This window comes from Mobula hypostoma, chromosome 7 (genome assembly GCF_963921235.1).
Source record: "Mobula hypostoma chromosome 7, sMobHyp1.1, whole genome shotgun sequence".
Taxonomy (NCBI): domain Eukaryota; kingdom Metazoa; phylum Chordata; class Chondrichthyes; order Myliobatiformes; family Myliobatidae; genus Mobula; species Mobula hypostoma.
The window spans coordinates 179076710-179099869 of record NC_086103.1 but is presented as its reverse complement, the minus strand read 5'-3'; the positions used below and the strand labels follow the sequence as shown (position 1 = coordinate 179099869).

The 23160-nt window shown below is 41.9% G+C and overlaps 1 protein-coding gene across 3 annotated transcripts in view; it reads right to left on the bottom strand.

The window, feature by feature from the left end:
* Positions 1-12004: 12004 nt before the first annotated feature.
* pak1 (p21 protein (Cdc42/Rac)-activated kinase 1) overlaps positions 12005-23160 on the bottom strand; it is a 318106-nt gene continuing 306950 nt past the window's right edge. Inside the window, exons 13-15 of one of the 3 annotated variants that reach the window (XM_063054636.1) lie at positions 21885-22081; positions 19237-19374; positions 12005-13382 (exon numbers count right to left, since the gene is read on the bottom strand). In XM_063054636.1, the coding sequence (XP_062910706.1) occupies positions 13296-13382; positions 19237-19374; positions 21885-22081 (422 nt within the window). In that variant the 3' untranslated portion in view covers positions 12005-13295. Of the gene's footprint in view, positions 13383-19227; positions 19375-21884; positions 22082-23160 lie in introns of those variants that run through there. The other 2 variants (XM_063054635.1, XM_063054637.1) reach the window with 2 other exon arrangements.

Here is a 23160-nt window from a genome sequence, read left to right as displayed (position 1 = left end):
GCACTGCTGTGCCAGACCATAATGTATCGAGTCAGGATACTTTCAATGATTCATCAAAGTTCAGAGTAAATTTATTACGAAATTGCATATGTCTCCATACACAACACTAAGATTCATTCCCTTGTGGGCACATCCATTTCCTCAATGTTCTAAGAGGGAGAAGAAGTGCATTCAGAACAGTGATTAAAAGCTGACTGGTCATTTAAAATGCTGCAATTTGCTCCTAGTGCACGAGTGATGGGTGAAATCTGGGGAGAGTGCTGAAAACCAGGGTGTTTAAGTTCAAGTTTAAACTCAAGTTCAACTTTATTGCCATTGGCACATGTACCCCAGGGTACATAGAAGATAGAAAGGTACGGGCCATACGGCCCACAATATTGTGCTGAACTAGCTAAAAAGCTAATCAAAAACACCCAAACACTTATCCCTCTTACCTACACCGTGTCTATATCCCTCTGTATCCTTACATTTCTCTGCCCATCCAAGCAACTCTTAAAAGCCTCTAAAGTATTTGCCTGTATCACCAGGATATATGTAAACACTATAAGAGTTAGCTTTTGGTAACAACATATTGCATTACAAGAAAAGGGTAAACACAATTTAACATATTCCTAAATTACACATAACTTACACAAAACACATTAAAATATATTATAATACTATAATCTACCATGGGCTTGGAGGTAGAGGCAGATACATTAGGGACATTTAAGAAACTCAGAGTCTGGATTCAAGATTGTTTAATGCCACTCCCGTATAAAGTTGAAAGAAATAATTGTTACTCTGGATCGCTAACAGAGCAATCCAGAGCGCTGAGCAGTATTGCACCCATACTGTACTGTCTCAGTACTGTTATATTTGTGTGCTGTAGCACTTACTTTTTATTCGCAGTTATTTTGTAAATAACACTATTCTTTTGCACTTCTGGTTAGATGCTAGCTGCACTTCATTGGCTTTGTATCTGTACTCAGCACAATGACAATAAAGTTGAATCTAATCTAATCTAATCTGATATAGTACCAAAAAAATCACAATAAAATGAAGAACACAATAATAAAACTCACAATAAATATAAATACATGAAACAGCATACATCGATTGTATGTTCATAGAGAGACACTAAGGAACAGAAGTGTTTATGCCTAATGTGACTCTGACAGTGGTGGGTGTGTGTGTGTATGGAGGGGTGGGTTAGTGGGTGGAGGTGTTGATCAGCCTTACTGCTCGGGGAAAGTAACTGCTTCAGAGTCTGGTGGTCCTGGCGTGGATACTACGTAACTTCCTCCCTGATGGGAGTGGGAAAAAACAGTCCATTAGCAGGGTGGGGAGATCCTCCATGATGTTGCTGGCCTTTTCCCCGGCACCTTTCTTGATAGCACGCAAGCTGGTGCTGGCGACGTGCTGGGCAGGTGTGACTACCCGTGGCAGAACTTTCCTGTCCACCCCATGAAGCATGTTGGGAAGCTGTCCACTGCGCATCGGTAGAAGGTCCTGAGTATTGATGTACGTAGACCAATTCCCTTCAGCCTCCTCAGAAAGTCTCTGTGAGCTTCCTTGATTGTGTAGAATGTGGTTGTGTGTGATGTGCACTCCTGGGAGTTTGAAACTGCTTGCTCGTGGATGATAGAAAAGTGGGTTAGATCGATCTTAGTGTAGGTTACAAGGTCAGCACAATATTGTGGGCTGAACGGCCTGTACTGTGCTGTAATGTTCTCTGTTCTCAAATAAATAAAATGACATTACTGTAAGCTAAGAGAAAAAAATGTAGTCAGAGGTAATGGTTGGGCATTTTAGGTTGTTTTAAGAACCCTGATGGCAGTGAGAAGATGCTGTTGCTGAAACTGGAGATGTAGGTCTTTCAGGTCCTGAAGTTCAAGATTATAGTGTTATGCTAATCTCTACGCTATATAACAACATAAACGTAAAATTACAGGAAAAATATAGTCGGAGGTAGTGTCACGGTTGGTTCAATAACCTGGTAGCAGTGGGGAAGAAGCTGTAGTTGAGCCTGGTGATGTGGGTCTTCAGGCTCCTGTACCTCCTGCCTGATGGAGGAATAAAATTTGGATTAGCATTCATTTCAAGAGGACTGGAACAGAAAAGCAAGGACGTAATGCTGAAGCTTTATAAGGCATTGTATTTTCTTCCCGTTACCACGTGCTTTCCTCCGAGTGCTCCAGTCTCCTCCCACGTTCCGAAGACAGACAGGTTAGGGTTAGTAAGTCGTGGGCATGCTGTGTTGGTGCTGGAAACATGGTGATACTTGGGTGCTGTTCCCAGCACATCCTCGGACTGTGTTGGTTATTTAAAGTTCAAAGTAAATTTTATTATCAAAATACATAGATGTCACCATATGTTAGCTGTGAGGAGGATGCTAAGAGGATGCAGGGTGACTTGGGTAGGTTAGGTGAGTGGGCAAATTCATGGCAGATGCAATTTAATGTGGGTAAATGTGAGGTTATCCATTTTGGTGGCGAAAACAGGAAAACAGATTATTATCCGAATGGTGGCCGATTAGGAAAAGAGGAGGTGCAACAAGACCTGGGTGTCATTATACACCAGTCATTGAAAGTGGGCATGCAGGTACAGCAGGTAGTGAAAAAGGCGAATGGTATGCTGGCATTCATAGCAAGAGGATTCGAGTACAGGAGCAGGGAGGTTTTACTGCAGTTGTACAAGGTCTTGGTGAGACCACACCTGGAGTATTGTGTGCAGTTTTGGTCCCCTAATCTGAGGAAAGACATTCTTGCCATAGAGGGAGTACAAAGAAGGTTCACCAGATTGATTCCTGGGATGGCAGGTCTTTCATATGATGAAAGACTGGATCGACTAGGCTTATACTCGCTGGAATTTAGAAGATTGAGGGGGGATCTTATCAAAACGTATAAAATTCTAAAGGGATTGGACAGGCTAGATGCAGGAAGATTGTTCCCGATGTTGGGGAAGTCCAGAACGAGGGGTCACAGTTTAAGGATAAAGGGGAAGCCTTTTAGGACCGAGATGAAGAAAAACTTCTTCACACAGAGAGTGGTGAATCTGTGGAATTCTCTGCCACAGGAAACAGTTGAGGCCAGTTCATTGGCTATATTTAAGAGGGAGTTAGATATGGCTCTTTTGGCTAAAGGGATCAGGGGGTATGGAGAGAAGGCAGGTACAGGGTTCTGAGTTGGATGATCAGCCATGATAATACTGAATGGCGGTGCAGGCTCGAAGGGCCAAATGGCCTACTCCTGCACTTATTTTCCATGTTTCTATATACAACCTGAGATTCACTTTCCTGCGGGCATACTCAGCAAATCTATAGAATAGTAGCTATAACAGGGTCAATGAAAGATCGATCAGAGTACAGAAGACAACAAACTGTCTGAATGCAAATATAAATAAATAGTAATAAATAACATGAACATGAGATAATGTGATAGAGAGCTAAAGTGAGATCATTGGCTTTGGGAACATCTCAGTGGATGGGCAAATGAGTGTAGTTATTCCCTTTTGTTCAAGCGCCTAATGGTTGTGGAGTAGCAACTGTTCTTGAACCTGGTGGTCTGAGTCCTGGGGTTCTTGTACCTTCTACCTGATGGCAGCAGCAAGAAAAGAGCATGGACTGGGTGGTTTGACACAAATGGCACATTGGTTTTGATGTACATGTGACAAATAAAACTAATCTTTAGAAGTATCTGAAGCCTAACATGGGTGAGTTAGATAGTTCATAGAATTAACGATGAGGTAGAGCTTTAGAATGGAAGTTAGCATGAAAAATGTATATTGGATGAAGCTGGATGATCTAACTTTGAGGAGGTAGTAGCAATGAGGATGTTGTTAGTCCACGTGATGTAATTCATATCAACTTTATCGAGCCTTTGATGAAAGCCCCAGATGATGCGTTTAAGAGAAGAATTGAAAACCCAAGAGAAGAATGATCCCAAACTGGCTTCGAGGTAGAAAACTGACAGTCAGTGGAAGATTCAGATTCAGATTCAGATTTATTTATCTCATGTACATGGAACGATATAGTGAAATGCGCCATTTGCGTTAACAACCAATGCGCTTAAGGATGTGCAGGAGGCAGCCTGCAGGTGTTACCACACATTTCAGCACCAATATAACGTGCCCACAATGTTTGGCAGAACAACACAGAACAGAACAAACTAGAACTCAACAAGCAACAGAAAAAAAAACAACACAACAAGTCCTTTCCTCTGTCTTAACCTCCCTTCCACACAAAATACACAAAAACAGTCCTCCAACACCAGGACAGGTCCTTGGATCTCCAGGCTTTGGGAACTGAGTTCTGACTTCCTGAGCTCTGATCAGTCATTAGGCTCCAGTCTTTACTATTGACCACTGAAATAGCTGATGACAGGATCCCACAGCTCAAACTCTAAGTGCAGAAACTGATTGGCTATCGTGTTTCCTCCCGCATGGATGTACACTGACATCGGACAGCCCGACAACCGTGGATGTCTTCTGTCTCATGTCCACGTTGCTGACTGTTCGAGTGAGGAGCGGAGGCTTCACCTCTAAGTGATGGAAATGCTGTGTGAATTTGGATGGATCTGTTCCTTGAAGACTGAATTTTCCATTTTCAGTAAATGGTCCTCCCTCTGTCCCTTTCCTCCCTCCTCAGCCCCACTTCCTGGCCTACGCCCTGTAACATTTGTTGCTGTGTCCAATCAAGAGCCTATCAATCTTTGCCTTAAATAAACCCAACCACCTGGCTTCCACAGCTGCTTGTGGTAATAAATTCCACAAATTCACCACCCTCTAGCGAAAGAAATTTCTCCGCATCTCTTTTTTAAATGGACACCCTTCTATCCTGAGGCTGTGCCCTTTTGTCCTACTTCCCCACCATGGTAAACGTCCTGTCTGCAACTACTCTGTCTCGGCCTTTCAACATTCGAAATGTTTCAATGAAATTCCCACCCCTCAGCCTTCTAAATTCCAGCGAGTACAGACCCAGAGCTATCAAACATTCCTCGTATAATAACCCTTTCATTCCTGGAATCATCGTTGTGAACCTCCTCTGGACTCTCTCCAATGCCAGCACATCTTTTCTAAGATGAGGGGCCCAAAACTGTTCACAATACTCAATGTGAGGCCTCACCAGTGTCTTATAAAGCCTCAGCATCACATCCTTGCTCTTGTATTCTAGATCTCTTAAAATGAATGCTAATATTGCATTTGCCTTCCTTACCACTGACTCTACCTGCAGGTTAAGCTTTAGGGTGTTCTACACGACGACTCCCAAGTCCCTTTGCATCTCAGATGTTTGGATTTTCTCCCCATTTAGAAAATAGTCTGCACATTTACTTCTGCCAAAGTGCAAGACCATGCATTTTCCAACATTGTATTTCATTTACCACTTCTTTGCTCATTCTCCTAATCTGTCTAATCCTAATGCAGTCTACCTGTTTCCTTGACATTACCTGCCCCTCCACCAATCTTCATTTCAACTGCAAACTTGGCAACAAAGCCTTCTGTTCCATTAAAAAGAAGCTGTCCATGCCAGTAACTTTCCTGTAATATCATGGACTTCTAACTTGGTAAGCAGCTTCATGTATGGCACCTTGTCAAAGGCCTTTTGAAAGTCCAAATATACAGCATCCACTACATCCCCTTTATCTATCCTACTTGCAATCTCCTCAAAGAATTCCAAAAGGTTCATCAGGACAGATTTTCCCTTAAGGAAACCATGTTAACTTTGTCCTAGCTTGTTCTGTGTCACCAAGTACTCCATAACCTTATCCTTTAACAATTGACTCCAACATCTTCTAAATCTCTGAGGTGAGGCTAACTGGTCTATAATTTCCTTTCTGCTGCCTTCCTGCTTTCTTAAAAAAGTGGAGTGACATTTGGAATTTCCAGTCACCATGCCAGAGTCCAATGATTTTTAGATTAGATTAGATTAGATTCAACTTTATTGTCATTGTGCCAAGTACAGATACAAAGCCAATGAAATGCAATTAGCATCTGACCAGAAGTGCAAAAAAAATATTATTTACAAAATAACTGTGAATACAAAGTAAGTGCTACAGCGTACAAATAAAGTACTGAGACAGTACAATATGGGTGCAATACTACACTAAGATCATTACTCATGCCTCCACAATCTGTATTGCTACCCCTCCCAAAACCCTAGGGCACAGTTCATCTGCTCCGGGTGACTAGTGTACCCTTTGGTCTTCCAGCTTTTTGAGCACCTTCTCTCTTGTAATAGCAACTGCGCCCACTTCTCTTCCCTCGCAGCCTTCAACATCTGGCACACTGCTAGTGTCTTCCATAGTGAAGACTGATGCAAAATGACTGATGACCACTTAGTTCATCTGCTATCTCCTTGTCCCCCATTATTATTTCTCCGGCCTCCTTTTCTAGTGGTCCTATATCCACTCTCATCTCTCTTTTATTTTTTACATACTTGAAAAAGCTTTTACTATCCACTTTGATATCGTTTGCTAGCTTGCTTTCATGTTTCATCTTTTCCCTCCTAATGATTCTTTTAGTTGCTCTCTGTAGGTTTTTAGAAGCTTCCCAATCCTCTGTTTTGTCAGTAAGTTGTATGCCCTCTCTTTTGCTTTTACATTAGCTTTGTACTATTTGCCATTTGAGTATTTCTTTGTTTTTGTAAAGACATTGGCCAGAAGACAACGGCAAAACAGTTCTGTGGAGAAATTTGCCAAGAACAATCATAGTCACGGAGAGACCATGATCGCCCGCGTCATACGAAGGGCGCATAGTGAACAAACTTTTCTGGTAGAGATTGGAACATTAGGGGCTTTTCGGAGACGTTTAGATAGGCACATGAATGCGACGAAAATGGAGATATGAACATTGTGTAGGCAGACTAGTTAGCCTTTTGATTACTAATTTAATTGTTTCAGCACAACATTGTTCCTGTGCTGTATTGTTTGACATTCTATGTAATAGCAGAATGCAGAATAAAGTGTAACAACTACAGAGAGAGTGCAATGCAGGTAGCCAATAAGGGTGCAAGATTATAACAATGTAGATGGTGAGGTCTAGTGTCCATGTTATTGTATTAGGAAACCAGTAAATAGTCTTCTAACAACAGGATAGAAGTTGTCCTTGAGCCTGGTGGTACTTGCTTCAGGCTTTTGTATCTTCTCTGTAGTTTCTTATGGTCATGGGCAGAATAGCTCTTGATGCTTCCAGGCAGGATGCTTCCTAAGGTGCGTCAATAAAATTTGTGAAGATTTTGTCTTATCAGCTAGGAGTGGGCAGTAAACTTCTGTTAGGCATTACTCACTGCATAAATAGAGAAAACAGCTTCATCCCACTGCTAAAGTAATTCTCTCGATGATGAAGTGAAATGCAATCAGCACATATTGAGTTAGCAGAGAAGCCATATGGCCAAAGAAAACATATATAGAAAATGTAATATTTGTTTTCAACAACACCAATTTTGAACTTTCAAAAACACGAGATCCTGCAGATGCTGGCAACCCAGAGCAACACACACAAAATGCGGGAGGAACTCAGCAGGTCAGGCAGCGTCTGCGGTGAAATTTTGGGCTGAGACCCTTCATCAGGACCGGAAAGGAAAGGGGAAGAAGCCAGTTTCAGGTGGTGGGGGAGGGAAGGGAGTACAAACTAGCAGGTGATAGGTGAGGCTAGGGGAAAAACAGGAGGTTCTGCCAGAAGCTGGAAATCCAGAGGAACATACACAAAATGCTGGAGGAACTGAGCAGGTGAGACAACATTTATGGAGATGAATAAACAGCTGACATTTTAGGCTGAGCCTTTTCACCGGGACTGGAAAGGAAAGGGGACGAAGCCAGAATAAGATGGCGGAAGGTGTGTCTCTGAAGATAGGAGATTAATTAGCTACTGTAAATTGCCATAACATCTTGGGAAGTAGCAGAATCTTGGGGGGGAGGGAATCGATGAAAATGGGGGGGGTGGAGGGAGAGAGAATAAAAAAAACAGCATTACTGTGGATGGGTGGGTGATGGTTGGCTCAAATGAAACCTTTTTCTCTTTGTTACCCTATGGCAGAGGATAACGGCGGGGCCAGGTTGTACAAATCAAGATGATTCTGGCTTAATCTTCCAATCCATGGAGAATTAGTAGCATCCGTATCTGAATTGTCCGCAACATGGGGAGAGGAGGAAAATCTGCATTTTGTATAGTGCCTCTCTCATTCCCTTCAGGGACTTGCAAAGAAGCAGTACAGTCACTGCTGTGATGCAGGAATATGCAGATAGCAAGAAGGATTTTGGCCCGAAACGTTGACTGTTTATTCATTGCTGCCTGTGTCTCTTGACAGCGAGGATAGGAGTAGAATGAGGTGGCGGATAAATACGTGGCTGAAGATTTGGAGCAGGATTCAGATTTCTGGATCATTGGGATCTCTTCTGGGGCAGGTGTGGCCGGTACAAAAGGGATGGGTTGCACTTGAATCTGTGGGGGACTCTTCACCTCTTTCCTCCCCTTTATTCTCTGTATATCCATGACTGTGTTGCCATTCACAGCTCCAATCTGCTAATTAAATTTGCTGATGATACTACACTGATTGGCCTAATCTCAAATAATAATGAGGCAGCCTACAGAGTTTAAGAGACTACTAGACGGGTATATGGAGGAATTTAAGGTGGGGACTTATATGGGAGGCAGAGTTTGAGGGTCGGTACAATATTATGGGCCAAAGAGCCTGTACTGTGCTGTACTACTCTATGTTCTAAGGGAAAAGATGAAGTGAGGGCAAACTAGCTGATAATATAAAGCAAGATACTAAAAATTTTTCCAGTTATATAAAGAATGAAAGGGTGGGGGGGGGTATGAGTTGATAATTGGACCATTGGAAAATACTGCTGCTAGTAATGGGGGACAAAGAAATGGCAGATAAACTTAGAGTACTTTGCTTCAGTCTTTACTGTGCAAGACACCAGCTGTATACCAGAGGTCCATGAGTGCCAGGGAGCAGGAGTGAGTGCCATTGTTATTGCAAAGGAAAAAGTGTTAGGCAAACTAAGAAGTCTTAAGGTGGATAAGTCACCTGGACCAGATGGACCAGAATCCTGAGAGAGGTTGCTGAGGAGATAATGAATACATTGATCATGATCTTACAAGAATCACTTGATTCTAGCCCCAGAGTACTGGAAAATTGGAAGTGTCACTCCACTCTTTAAGAAGGGAATAAGACAAAAGAGAGGAAATTATAGGCCAGTTAGCCTAACCTCAGTGCTTGGGAAGTGTTGGGGTCTATTATTAAGGATGAGGTTTCGGAGTATTGGAGACTAATGATAAAATAAGTCAAAGTCAGCATGGTTTCTGTAAAGAGAAATCTTGCCTCACAAATCTGTTAGAACTCTTTGAGAAAGTAACACGCAGGGTGGACAATGGAGAGGCAGTGAATATCATTTACTTAGATTTTCATAAGGCATTTGATAAGGTGCATCACATAAGGCTGCTTGGTTGATGAGATAAATTCCTAAGTTGTTGCAGGAAAGATCAGGCAAGAGGCAGCGAGTGGGAATTAAAGGGGCTTTTCTGGTTGTCTCCCAGTGACTAGTGGTGTTCCTCAGTGGTCAATATTGGGACCGCTACTTTTCACATTGTTTGTCAATAATTTAGATAGTTGATGGTTTTGTAGCAAAGTTTGCCGATAATACAAAGATAGGTGGAAGGGCAGGTAGTGCTGAGGAAGCAATGCAATTGCAGCAGGACAAATTGGAAGAATGGGGGGAAAAAGTGGTAGATGGAATACAGTATTGGGAAATGTATAATGCATTTTGGTGAAAAGAACAATGGTGCAGACTATTATCTAAATGGGGAGAAAGTTCAAACAGAGGTGCAAAGGGACTTGGGAGTCCTCATGGAAGACTCCCAGAAGGTTAATTCATAGGTTGACTCTGTGGTAAAGGCAGCAAATATAATGTTGGCATTTATTTCAAGGGGAGTAGAATATGAAAACAAGGAGATAATGCTGAAGCTTTTTAAGACACTAGTCGGGCCACACAGAATATTGTCAACAGTTTTGGGTTCCTCATCTTAGAAAGGATGTCTTGTGATTGGAGAGAGACCAGAGCAGGTTCACGAGGATGAGTCTGGGATGAAGGGGTTGATATATGAGGAGCATCAGGCAGCTTTGGGCCTGTACTCACTGGAATTTAGAAGAATCCATGGGGAATCTCATTGAAACCTACCAAGTGTTGGAAGGACTAGATAGGGTGGATGTGGAGAGGATGTTTCCTCTGATGGGGGTATCCAGAACTAGAGGGTACAACCTCAACATTGAGGGGCAAACTTTTAGAAGGAGGAATGTTTTTTTTATCTAAAGAGTAGTCAGTCTATGGAATGCTCTGCCAGTCTGTGGTGGTGTCCAAGTCCGTGGGCTAAAGAAGTTTATCGACAGATTTCTGATTGGTTGGAGCTTCAAGTGATATGGTGAGAGCAGGTGTATGGGGTTGAATGGGATCAGCCATGATGAAATGGCAGAGGGGACTTGATGGGCTGAATGGCCGAATTTTGCTCTTTTATCTTACCGGGGTGTGTGTGTGTGTGTGTGTGTGTGTGTGTGTGTGTGTGTGTGTGTGTGTGTGTGTGTGTGTGTGTGTGTGTGTGTGTGTGTGTTCGTTCAGATTTTCAGCATCTCTTGTGTTTGGGATAATGTGTTGGCTTTCAAGGAAATATTCAGGAAATTCAGAAGGAGGAGGTTGTGCCCTTTAAACCTGTGTGGAGGAAGGCAAAGGATCAATTTGTTTGCAAAAGGAATGAATATTTCATGCACCATCCCTTTGATTTGCGATTCGTGGCAAGCTCACATTAGTATGACTAATATTTGAGGAAGACTCATTAACTAATCCCTTGGAGACAGAAGCTACAGCTATGCATGTCAACATATTTATCACATCAAATTGAAATTCAACTTTATTTAACAGAATGCATATAAAAAGAGATCCACATTACTTCAGAATTTCACCCTGTATTCTTGCATGCTGAAATGTACCAAGGCAGCATGGTAGCATTGAGGTTACGTTGTGTGAGCTCTGGTTTCCTCCCACAGTCCAAAGATGTACCGGTTAGCTGGTTAATTGATCACATGGGTGTAATTGGGTGACAAGGGCTCGTTGGGCCTGTTACTGCACTGCGTCTCGAAACAAATATTTTGGTCTAACCTTCAACTTCACCTATCACCAGCCTCTCCCTACACATCCATTTCTGCTTAATGGAAGCTAATGCTTGGCTTTAAAAAGTAACAACATATTTTTAGAATCCTCAGAGGGAACAGATGATGCTCCCCCCCATGCCCCCACCCAAAGTCCCATATTGGCAAGTCATTGCTTGGAATGATTCAGGCCACGTCCATACCCTTTAGTCAGACCCCATCGCAAATCAGCAGAGTAAAAGACTTAACCTGCTACATAACTGTGTTTGGCTTTGTGACAGAATTACATGCAGTGGCCATTTCATTAGATACACCTGTATTCCTGCTCCTGGATGCAGATATCTAATCAGCCAATCATGTGGCAGCAACTCAACGCATAAGAGCACGCAGACATGGCCAAGAGGTTCATTTGTTGTTCAGACCAAACATCAGAATGGGGAAGAAATGTGACCTAAGTGACTTTGACCGTGGAATGATTTTTGGTGCCAGATGGGATGGTTTGAGTATCTCAAAAACAGCTGATTTCCTGGGATTTTCACATACAAGAGTTTCTAGAGCTTACAGAGAATGGGACAAAACAACAATAAAAAAGATCCAGTGAGTGGTAGTTCTATGGGTGAAAACACCTTGTCAATGAAAGAGGTCAGAGGAGAATGGTCAGACTGGTTCAAGCTGACAGGAAGGTGACAGTAACTCACATAACCACGTGTTACAACAGTGTGTGTAGAAGAGTATCTCTGAATGCACAGCAGATTAAACCTTGAAGTGGAGAACAGCAGATCACACCGGGTTCCATTCCTGTACCTAGTAAAGTGGCCAGTGAGTGTATGTCACTTTGTAACAGGGGTTTCAAGCCTAATTCTGCTCGTATGCCTTATGATCTAAGAAATGAAAGGATAACATCAACAATGGTTTATAATTTGGGGGAAAAAATAAAGTGAATGCAGAAAGCAGCAAATGACACAAATTATAATCTTCACCGCCTTTTCCTTTTATTTATTGCTACATTTCTTTTTAAAACTAAGATATTACAACTGGGACAGCGAGTGACAAACCCAGACGAGGCAAGCCAGTTCTTCAGTCACACTGACTTTCCGTACCTCTGTTGCTTCAGGACGAAACAGTGAAAGAAACATTCGAAAAATCTCGGCTTGTGAGTCACCCTGGCATCCATTAAGAGCAATGCCAATCCTCAAAAACGCCAGTCACTTTGTCCAGTTCATTCCTCCCAAAAGATGTATAAACGATTGCAGAAGTATTATAACACACCCTTTTTATTTTTTTTTAACCCCATAGTTTTTAAAATTCCATAGTTTTGTACACTATAGACATTCTCAAAATTTAGCAGCATGTTAAGTTGCCCAAGGCAAAGGACATTGCACCAGTTGCCCTGGGCAGTAATGTTTGGAAAACTAACAAACATCTCATGGGATGGGGACACTGACAAAAATAATCTACATTGCAGGCCGCACTGTGTGTATTAAAACTGATTTCTACAGTCTCAATCACTACGCCATGTACATAATCAATAAACAGCCTGTCGATACATTCAGTGATTTGAGAACAGCCCCAAGCTAAAGGCAAAGGCCGGGGTGAACAGCATGATCACGGCATCAGTCAAAGTGATTGAAGGAAAAAGAGATACAAAAAGAAAAAGAAAACATATTTATCAACACCGGGAGAGAAAAAGAATAAAAAAACTGAAAGCACTTGCCTGTCAATCCAAATCAAGAAACACTGCTTTGGAGTACGAGAAGAAAACCCTGCCAGTGTGTCAGGGCTAGGTTTGAAAAGGATATTATTGTTTAGTGGACACAAGATCCTCTCCCTGCTATTACCAAATCCCGGCAAAGTTCCCAACCCCTGGTTTTATTCTCCGTCCCAGGCTGCAGTTCCACGGTGCCGTGACCACGTTGTACCACTGATGAGTACTTTGAAGAAGTAATTACACCCACTGCAGATTAAGGGAAGAAGTCCCCCACACCCCCCCCTCCAAAATGCATTAACTGTCACATCGCACATTGGAAATGCAGCCCCACCACCCCCGCTTCCCTGTGACTTGGCTGTGAAACGGAAGCTCGAGGGGTTCTGGGTCAGGAGTGGTTGCATGACGAAGACCAGGAATGGATCACTTGCAGGGGGAGAACAGAGTTCGGGCGTCACCGCTGGGTTAACGGTTATTCTTGGCAGCGTCCTTGGCGGCCAGGATCAGGGGAGTCAGGCTGGATAACGGCTTTGCCACCTTCAGGAACTGGTGCTGTTCCCACATGGAAAAAAAAAGAGAAATGAAAATTAATTAATGGCTAGACCTTTTTTCAGCTGCTCAGGTGCTAAGAATATGCTTATCAATAGTAAAGGTGCAGGTATTCTGGGTTTGTTTGGTTTTTTAAAAAAAACACATTACTGGACTACTAAACTCTTGAATGAAACTCTTATACAATTAGGTGGATTCTTGCTGTCACAATCTATCTTGTTATTTACCCATACCACTCTTTATGTGGCCATTACACTTTATTCTGATTATGCTACTGTTTTATCTTGTTCTCCTTCAATGCTTTGCAATGATTTGATCTGTATGATCAGTACACACTATCACTTTATCTTGGTATTGGTGTATTACTGTTACATGTAGCAAGAAACAGTGACAAGCTTGTCTTGTTCATACAGATAAGATCAGAAACAGTAGATGTTGGAAATCTAAAATCAGAATCAGATTTATTATCACTGACTAAAATCAAGTGAAATTTCCTGTTTACTGGCAGCAGTACAGTGCAAAACAAAATTACTATAATTTTTTTTAAAGCAGTGCTAAAGAAGAAATAACAAGATAGAGTTCATGCACCATTTAAGAGATCTGATGGTGGAGGGGAAGAAGACTGAATAATGGAGCGTGGGTCTTCAGGCTCCTCTACTGCCTTTCCAATGAGAGTAATGAGAGTACTGTCTTTATAAAATAAATGCCATCTTATTAAATACAAACTTTAAAATAAAAAGATAAAATGCTTGAAAAAGGGCCTTTTGTCAGACCCTGAAAAATCATGTCAGTTTCTTTTCCCAAAGATGTCGGCCTGACCCCCATTGTTTGGGATGGGAAGGGCAAGGAGTGAAACCTCAATGCAGGTTTGTCTTCAAGTTGCACACCATCCTGACTTGGAAATACACCACCACCCCTTCACACATCACTGGGTCCAAATCTTGCAAATGTCTGTCCAACTACATAGTGAGCATCTTCACCAGATGGATAAGCAATGATGCAAGCAGATGGGCCACTAAAACCTTCACCAGAAGATGTTGTGATCCAAGATGACAAATCACCATCACCTTCTCTGGAAGGACCCACAGTGTTGCAATAAGATGCATCATCACCACCTTCTCCAGAAGGACTTGCAGTAATTCAAGAATATGGATCACCACCTCCTTCTCCAGAAGTTCATATGCTGTTTCAAGACTGGTCACCCCATCTCCTCCAGAAGAACTTTCAGTGATTCAGCCACTTTCTCCAGGACATTAATGGATGGGCAGCTAATGCTGGCCTTGCCAACAATGGCCTGATTGCCAAAGTATAATTTATAAAGGGACGAACTGTCACAGGAATAGATCTCGTGAACTGCAAGTGAAAGGGCAGATAATTTGTAAATATTTTCTTTCTTAAGTACAAGTACTGGCCAGAACAGTGGGGCGAACTGTTTTTCTTTGAATAGTCCCATCACATCCTTTATTTAGGAACATGCAAATGTGGACTTGTTTTAATGTCTTGTTGTTGTGCATTACTTCTCTAGCAACACAACCCCTCCCGAACGTTGCACTGGGAGTGTCGGACAGGATCAATTGCAAGTTCTCTAAAGTTGGCCTGTTTCCAAACCACCTGCTTAATAGTCAAGAATACTGCCAACTTAAACAATATTAACACAACAAGAATCAATGGAAGAGTTATTATAAAGGTTCCGAATGGACTAATTTCAACTTGCATGCTTTGAGAAAACAATATTGGAAAACCACTTCCAAATATGCAGCTGTACTGTATATAACCTTTGGTTAGATGACACTTGAGTATAATGTGCAATTCTGGCTGTCCCATTACAGGAAGTTTGTGGAAGTTCTGGAGAGGGCACAGAAGAGATTTATCAGAATAATGGCTGGGTTAGAGAAAATGAAATAGAATGAGGAAAACAAATTTGCTTTCTCTGCCATGTCAGAGGTCAAGGGGAGACCTGATAGAAGATTATAAAGCTCATGGTAAATTTATCAAAATGTACTGTATATGCCACCTTATACTACCTTCATATTCATTTCCTTGTAGAAGAATGAAGTACAATACAATGAAAAACTACAAAGACTGACAAACAACCCAGTGCAAAAGACGAACGGTGCAAATACAACAGTAAATAAATAAATAAACAAACAAACAAATAAATAAAGAGTGAGCAAGCAAGCTCGGAAAATGAATTGTGGAGCCCTTCAAAATGTCTCCATACATTGTGGAATCAGTTCAGAGTTCAGGTGTATGAAGTTATCCCTTTGATTCAAGGAGCCTGATGGTTGTAGGGTAATAATTGTTCCTGAGGCCATGCTCTCTTCTCACTTCGGTGATCGAGAAGATGGTGCAGGAGCCTTGTGTCCCACACCACCAGGTTCAATGGCTCCATTTAATAACCCTAAAGAATGAATGACAGAAAAACATTGGCTTTGGGGTTCCAATGTTTTCTGTCATTCAATCTTTGGGGCTTTTTCCCTTATTCATGAATGTCCGTAAAGAGTAAGAATTTCAGGTTGTATATTATATACATTCTCTGATACTAAATTGAACCTGGTAGTATGGGACCGAATGTTCCTGTGTCACCTTCTTGACGGCGCCAGCGAGAAGAGAGCATGACTGGAAGTTATGACAGCCATAGATACAGTCAGGATCTTTATTCCAGGGTAGAAATTCTCATTTAAGATGAGAAGAGGAAGTTTAATGGAGATGTGTGGGGCAAGAACAGGTCGACCTCCACTAATCCGACTACCTGTAATCCGGTTCCTTCGATAATCTAGCACTGATTTTAAATTTTCCGTGCAACTGTAATTTCAAATTTCACGGGCCACCGTACCAATCTACTGTACATTGTTTTGGTTGCGCTAGATCTGTTCACGTGTTGGCGCGCTCTTGTACGCATAGACAGGCGATTCCTGCTTGTTTTCCTGCATTTATTAATATCATTAGCTCTTTTTTAGCCCCAACTATGGGCCCAGTGAGTAAAGGAAATGCACCTCGTGCTGTGAAGCGAAAACACCACACATTATCCATTAAAGATAAGGTTGAACTCTTGAAAAAACCGGACAGTGGTGTATTGCTGAACAGCTTGTGCGAGTGTTACAACATTGGCTCTTCCACAGCGTACGATATAAAGAAACAAAGAAAAACTGCTACATTTTTTTGCTGATAGTAGCTCAAAGAAACAGATGTGCGTAAGAAAAACAATGAAAGACGGAAGAAGTTCGGAACTAGATAAAGTGCTGATAACAAGTTTTTAATGTGAGACTTTCTATTGACAGGCTAATTAAGTTGACTGGTGAATTGCTGAGAGGATTAGAGCAACAATGTTTTATAACTGAGCAAGAAATAAAGAGTGTTTATATGCTGCAGGATAAGCTAATCAGACAGACAAAAATATATGAAACAGCTTACCTTGGAAGATATGTTCAAGAAAAATTGCTAGAAAAAGTGCAACAGGGGAGCTAACACTTCAAAATCCAGTGCCATCAACTTCTGCTCAGCCAGATGTGCTGCCACCAACATCAACAGTTTGTGAAGAAGCTGTTGTGCCAGTTTCAGCACCAGTTCCTGATGCTTCACTCATTTTTCAAGATGAAGATGTTGATGATACTGACAACCTCACACTTGCAGACATGTAACTTTGCCTGAAGGTATATTAAACGTCTCACTTTAGAAGCGGGAGTGCTCAACTGTTCTGTGTAAGTTAATTCTTGTACATTTACCAGTATCCTTTATTTTATCTGTGTCTGTACAGTATATAACTTTATTAAAATTTCACTTGCTACTCATTTAATATTTCTGTTTCATTATTATCTAACTTGTACTGATTTACACGATATTTTAAAGGTATGATGAGGCAGTTAGCTATTGCTTAATGTGATCCTTCTGTAATTCGGCATTTTCACTAATCCGGTACTCCTCGGGTCCCAATGGTGCCAGAACAGTGAAGGTCGACCTGTATTTTTGTTTTTACACAAAAGTGGTAGGTGCTAGGGACAGCGATAGAAGTAGATATGGTAGCGGCACTTAAGAGGCTTTTAGATGAAAGGAATGGAGGACTATGCATCATGTGCAAGCAGAAGCAATTTAGTTTAACTTGGCATAATAGTTGACACAATCATAGAACAATACAGGCCCTTTGGTCCATGATGTTGTGCCGACATTTTTACATAATCCAAGACTGACCTAACCGCCTCCACTCAAACAGCCCTCCATTTTTTGTTTCATTAATGTATCTGCCTCTACCACCATCCCTGACAGGGCATTCCACACACCCACCGGTCTCCGTGTAAAAAACATACCTCTGGCTATGCCCCTTATTATTTTATACACCTCTGTCAAGTTGTCATGGCCTAAAGGCCCTGTTCTTGTTCTGTACTGTTCTACGTTCTATAAATAGATAGAAATTTTAGCATTTTCTGTTTTGAAGACTCTGTCCTCTCCATGTTCCAATTCACCCTATTGCATCATTCCAGACTCTCTGAAATTTCCAGCCAATTAGTCCAGTTTGCTCTTCTTCCCCAAAGGCCCACAATTATTTCCTTCAAGGGTATAAATAATTAACTTCTGAAAGTCACTATAGAATCTGTTTCCAATGTCCCTTCTCACAGTACATACTAAATCAGAACTCTTTGTAGAAATAAATGTTTCATTAGTCATATCTTTCTCAAGGTTCTTTTGTCAAATTATAGAGCCACAGTGCTACAGTGCAGAAGCATCCCCTTCAGCCCATCTAGTCCAGGTCGAACTGTTATACTGCCTAGTCCCATTGACCTGTACCCGGACCATAGCCCTCCATACCGCTCCGGTCCATGTGCTTATCCAAACTTCTCTTAAATGTTGAAATGGAACCCAGCATCCACCACTCCTGCTGGCAGCTCGTTCCACGCTATCAACACCCTCTGAGTGAAGGAGTTCCCCTTAAATAGCTATCATGTTTGCTGTTGTGTGCTGGGGCAGCAGGCTGAGGGTAGCAGACACCAACAGAATCAACAAACTCATTCGTAAGGCCAGTGATGGTGTGGGGATGGAACTGGACTCTCTGACGGTGGTGTCTGAAAAGAGGATGCTGTCAAAGTTGCGTGCCATCTTGGACAATGTCTCCCATCCACTACATAATGTACTGGTTGGGCACAGGAGTACATTCAGTCAGAGACTCATTCCACCAAGATGCAACACAGAGCGTCATAGGAAGTCATTCCTGCCTGTGGCCATCAAACTTTACAACTCCTCCCTTGGAGGGTCAGACACCCTGAGCCAATAGGCTGATTCTGGACTTATTTCATAATTTCCTGGCATAATTTACATATTACTATTTAACTATTTATGGTTTTATTACTATTTATTATTTATGGTGCAACTGTAACGAAAACCAATTTCCCCTGGGATCAATAAAGTATGACTATGACTTTAACCTATGAACTCTAGCTCTAGTCTCATCCAAACTTAGTGGAAAAGCCTGCTTGCATTCAAACTATCTGTACCCCTCATAATTTTGTGTACCTCTATCAAATCTCCCCTCACTCTACTACTCTCCAGGGATTAAAGTCCTAACCTATTCAACCTTTCCCTATAAATCAGGTCTTCACGTTTTTGGAACATCCTTGTAAATTTCCTCTGCACTCTTTCAATCTCATTGATAATCGTTCCTGTCGGTAGGTGACCAGAACTGCACACAATACTCCAAACTCGGCCTCACCAATGTCTTATACAACTTCAATATAACATCCCAACTCCAGCACACAATACTATAATTGTGCCTTTACTCTCTGGTTTTTAATGAGAAGGAATGGTTTCTGAGAGGTGACTCTAAATAATTTTGGGCACCTATATTAAACATGTTGACTCATCTAACCTGGAGCAGCTCCTTGGCAGACCCTCTCTTCTCCACATCCATCTCGAGGCAGCGATTAAGGAAATCCCTAAATATAGACGACAGCTTTTCAGGATTCTGCAATTCCGGAGTGCCATTCGTTGCTATTAAATACAATGCCTAAAAAAAATAAGATTCCAAAAAATACAGTTATTTGAGTAGATTCTCACCAGTAAAAGAGCAGAAACGTTGAGTTCATGGAAGTTTTTGTTCAGATCTTAACTGAGAAATTGCTGTTTGTTTTGTTTCACAAATTTTTTCAAAGTCAAAGTAAAATTTATTATCAAAGTACATACATGTTAAGTCATAAGACAAAGGAGCAGAATAAGGCCATTCAGCCCTTTAGTCTGCTCTGCTGTTGCATCATGGCTAATTTATTATCCCTCTCAACCCCATTATCCTGCCTTCGCCCCGTAACCTTTGATGCCTTTACTAATCAAGAACCCATCAACCTCTACTTTAAACATACCGAATGACTTAGCCTCCACAGCCATCTGTGGCAATGAATTCCACAATTCCACAGATTCACCATCCTCTGGCAAAAGATCTCGAGTACTATACGGAGCATTGGTTTCCTCATTGGAGGCAGCTCAAAGGAGGTTTAATAGTCTAATACTGCGAACGAGTGGGTTGTCTTCCAGGAAACTACTGGACCACTCACTTGCATCCACTCACTGGATGACAGGTGACATGATTAACATGTACAAAATCCTGAGGGGTGGACATGGAGAAGACATTTCCTCTTGTGAAATAATCTATAACCAGCTGTCACTATTTGTAAAGCCAATATGCACTTAAGACAGAAGGTCACAAATCCTTAGAACTCTTCCTCAAAGGATGGTGGAAACAAAGTCTTTGAATGCTTTTAAGGCATGCTATTCTTATATAGAACCTAGAAGAGTACAGAAGAATATAGGCCCTTTGGCCCATGATGTTTTGCCGACCTTTTAATGTTCTACAAGAGCAATCTAATCTTTTCCTCCCAAAATAGCCCTCCATTTTTCCATCATCCATGTGCCTATCTAAGTTTCTTGAATCTCCCTAATGCATCAGCTTCTACCACCATCCTTGGCAGCAATGTTCCATCTACCTAACTCTGTAAAGAAAAAACTTACCTCTGACATTCCCCCATACTTTCCTCTAATCACATTAAAATTATGCCCCCTCATATTAGCACTTCTGCCCTGGGAATAAGTCTCTGACTATCCACTCGATCTATGCCTCTTATCATCCTGTACACCTCGATCAAGTCCTCTCTCATCCTCCTTCGTTCAAAAAGAAGAAGTCCGAGCTCACTCTAGCTTGCCAACGGGGAGTCAAAAGGCCTGTTCCTGTTCTGTAGTACTGCATGTCTCTATCATTATCCCAGATTTGTAGCGGAGCTCCAGTCTTTAATACATTGACTCGGGAGGCAAAACTATTATCTCTGGGAAAGAAAGTAGATCCCTACCGATCTCAAAGATGTCAGGGATGAGTATTAGAGGGTTCTGGCAGGGATGGGATACAATTGTTAAGGCTTGTTGGAGACATATCAAGTCTATTATTGTGATTACCTATCACACAGTGGTACAACAGCAGCAGTGAGCTGGGCTCAGGAAACCTCCCAAGGCAGCATTAGGATAGGTTTAACATCGGACGAAGGTGTCACCAGAACATCAGTACAATTAAGCCTCGTCACCATGGCACGGCAAGGTTGAGTTCAGCAATACCTCTATCACAAAGTGGTAGATACAACCCAGTCCATCACAGGAAAATCCTTCCCCACCACTGAACACATCTATAAGAGCGATGCCACAAGAGAGCAGCATCCATCAGCCGTGCTCTCTTCTCACTGCTGTCGTCGGAAAGGAGGTCCAGAAGCCTTGGGTCCCACCCCACCAGGTTCAGGAACAGTTATTACCCTAGAACCATCAGGCTCCTGAACCAGCGTGGAGAACTTCACTCATCTCAACACTGAACTGACTCCACAACCTATAGAAACACTTTCAAGGACTCTACAACTTGTGTTCTTAATATTACTTATTTGCTACCCTGCTGAGGAATGTTTGTCCCACTCCCATCAATGAGCATCCATCCAGGATGGTGAGATTCAAAAAGTTACTTTCCCCATGCAATACAGCCAATCAACCCCTCCACACCCCCCACCACCACATTACCATTTCCTGTCAGTTCCCTACGTAGACACTCCTGTGCCTAGTGTCATTTTATGAACACACATTCAACCCATGTATATAAGCATTCTTATGTATTTCTATCTATGGTGTTCTTTATCACATTGTGTTTATTTTTGTGCTACATCGGATCTGGAGTAACAATTATTCACACTTGTGTACAGGAAATGACATTAAACAATCTTGAATTTTTATCTTTTTTTGTATCTGCACACATTGTCCTCTTTTGCACATTGGCTGTCGGTTTATATTTATGTGTCCTTTTCACTGATTCTATCGTATTTCTTTGTTTTACTGTGAATGCTTGAAAGAAAACAAATCTGAAGGTAGCGTAGCATATGGTGACATATATGTACTTTGATAACAAATTTACTTCGGGGCCTCAACACCCAGGCATGCCAAGGTTGGGTTCCGCCAACACCTCTATCAATAAAATCAGGAGAGCAGATCAAAGCTTACCCGCAGAGGGTTCTCATTCAGGTATGGAGGTTCTCCCTCAATCATTTCAATCGCCATGATTCCCAGCGACCAAATGTCGACCTTGGGGCCATATGCTTTTCTGGTAACCACTTCAGGCGCCATCCAGTAGGGAGTGCCCACCATTGTGCTTCGTTTGCTCTGCTCGGGCGTAATCTGAGCGCAGAAGCCAAAGTCAGCTGAGGAGAAAAGGAACAGATTGGTCTAGCATGGTTTGTCAGATTCAGATTAGCTTACACACCAGTGTGCATGAAATACCTTGATTATGTGAAACTCATGGAATAAACCATGTACAAGCTAATAATATTGCCGGTACCATGAAATTGTCTCAGAGTTTGATTAGTTCATTTACCTTTTATTTTTCTTTATTTAAAGATACAGCACGGTAAGAGGCCCTTTTGGCCCAATGAGCCTGCGCTGCCCAATTACACCCATGTGACTAATTAAAATGCAAAAAGAGCCACATGAAAAACAAAGTGAGGTACTGTTTATGGGTTGGTTCATTGTCTATTCAGAAATCTAATGGCAGAGGGGAAGAGCTGTTCCTAAAATGTTCAGTGTCTGTCTTCAAGCTTCTGTCACTCCTCACAATGTAGCAATGAGAAGAGAGCATGTTTGCTTTATGGGGGCCCTTAATGATGGATGCTGCTTTTTGGAGGCATCGCCTTTGGAAGACGTCATCATTTCTGGTGGGGGGGGGGGCTAGTGCCCATGATGGAACTGGTTCGAGTTTGCAACCCTCTGCAGCTTTGTCCAATCATGTGCAGTGATCCCTCCATACCAGACAGTGAAGCAGCCAGTTAGAATGCTCCCCCGAAATTTAAGTGTAGAAATTTGCAAGAGTCTTTGGTGTCATACCAAATCTCCTCAAACTCTTAATGGAATACAGCCATTGCTGTGCCCTCCTTGTAATTGTATGAATATGTTAGACCCAGGATAAATCAGAGAATGGCATGGTTTACATATTATTATTTGATTGTTTGTGGTTTTTGTATTGCTATGTTTGTACTCTGTTCTTGGTTGGTGCAACTGTAACGTAACCTAATTTCCCTCGGGATCAATAAAGTATATCTATCTATCTATCTAGAAGCTAACACCCAAGAACTTGAAACTGCTTATGCTCACCATTTCCACCACTGATCCCTCAATGAGGACTGATGCATGTGACCTTGAGTTTCCCTCCCTGAAGTCTACAGTCAATTCCTCGGTCTTACAGACGTTGTTGTGTAAGGTTGTTGTTGCACCACCACTCAAACAG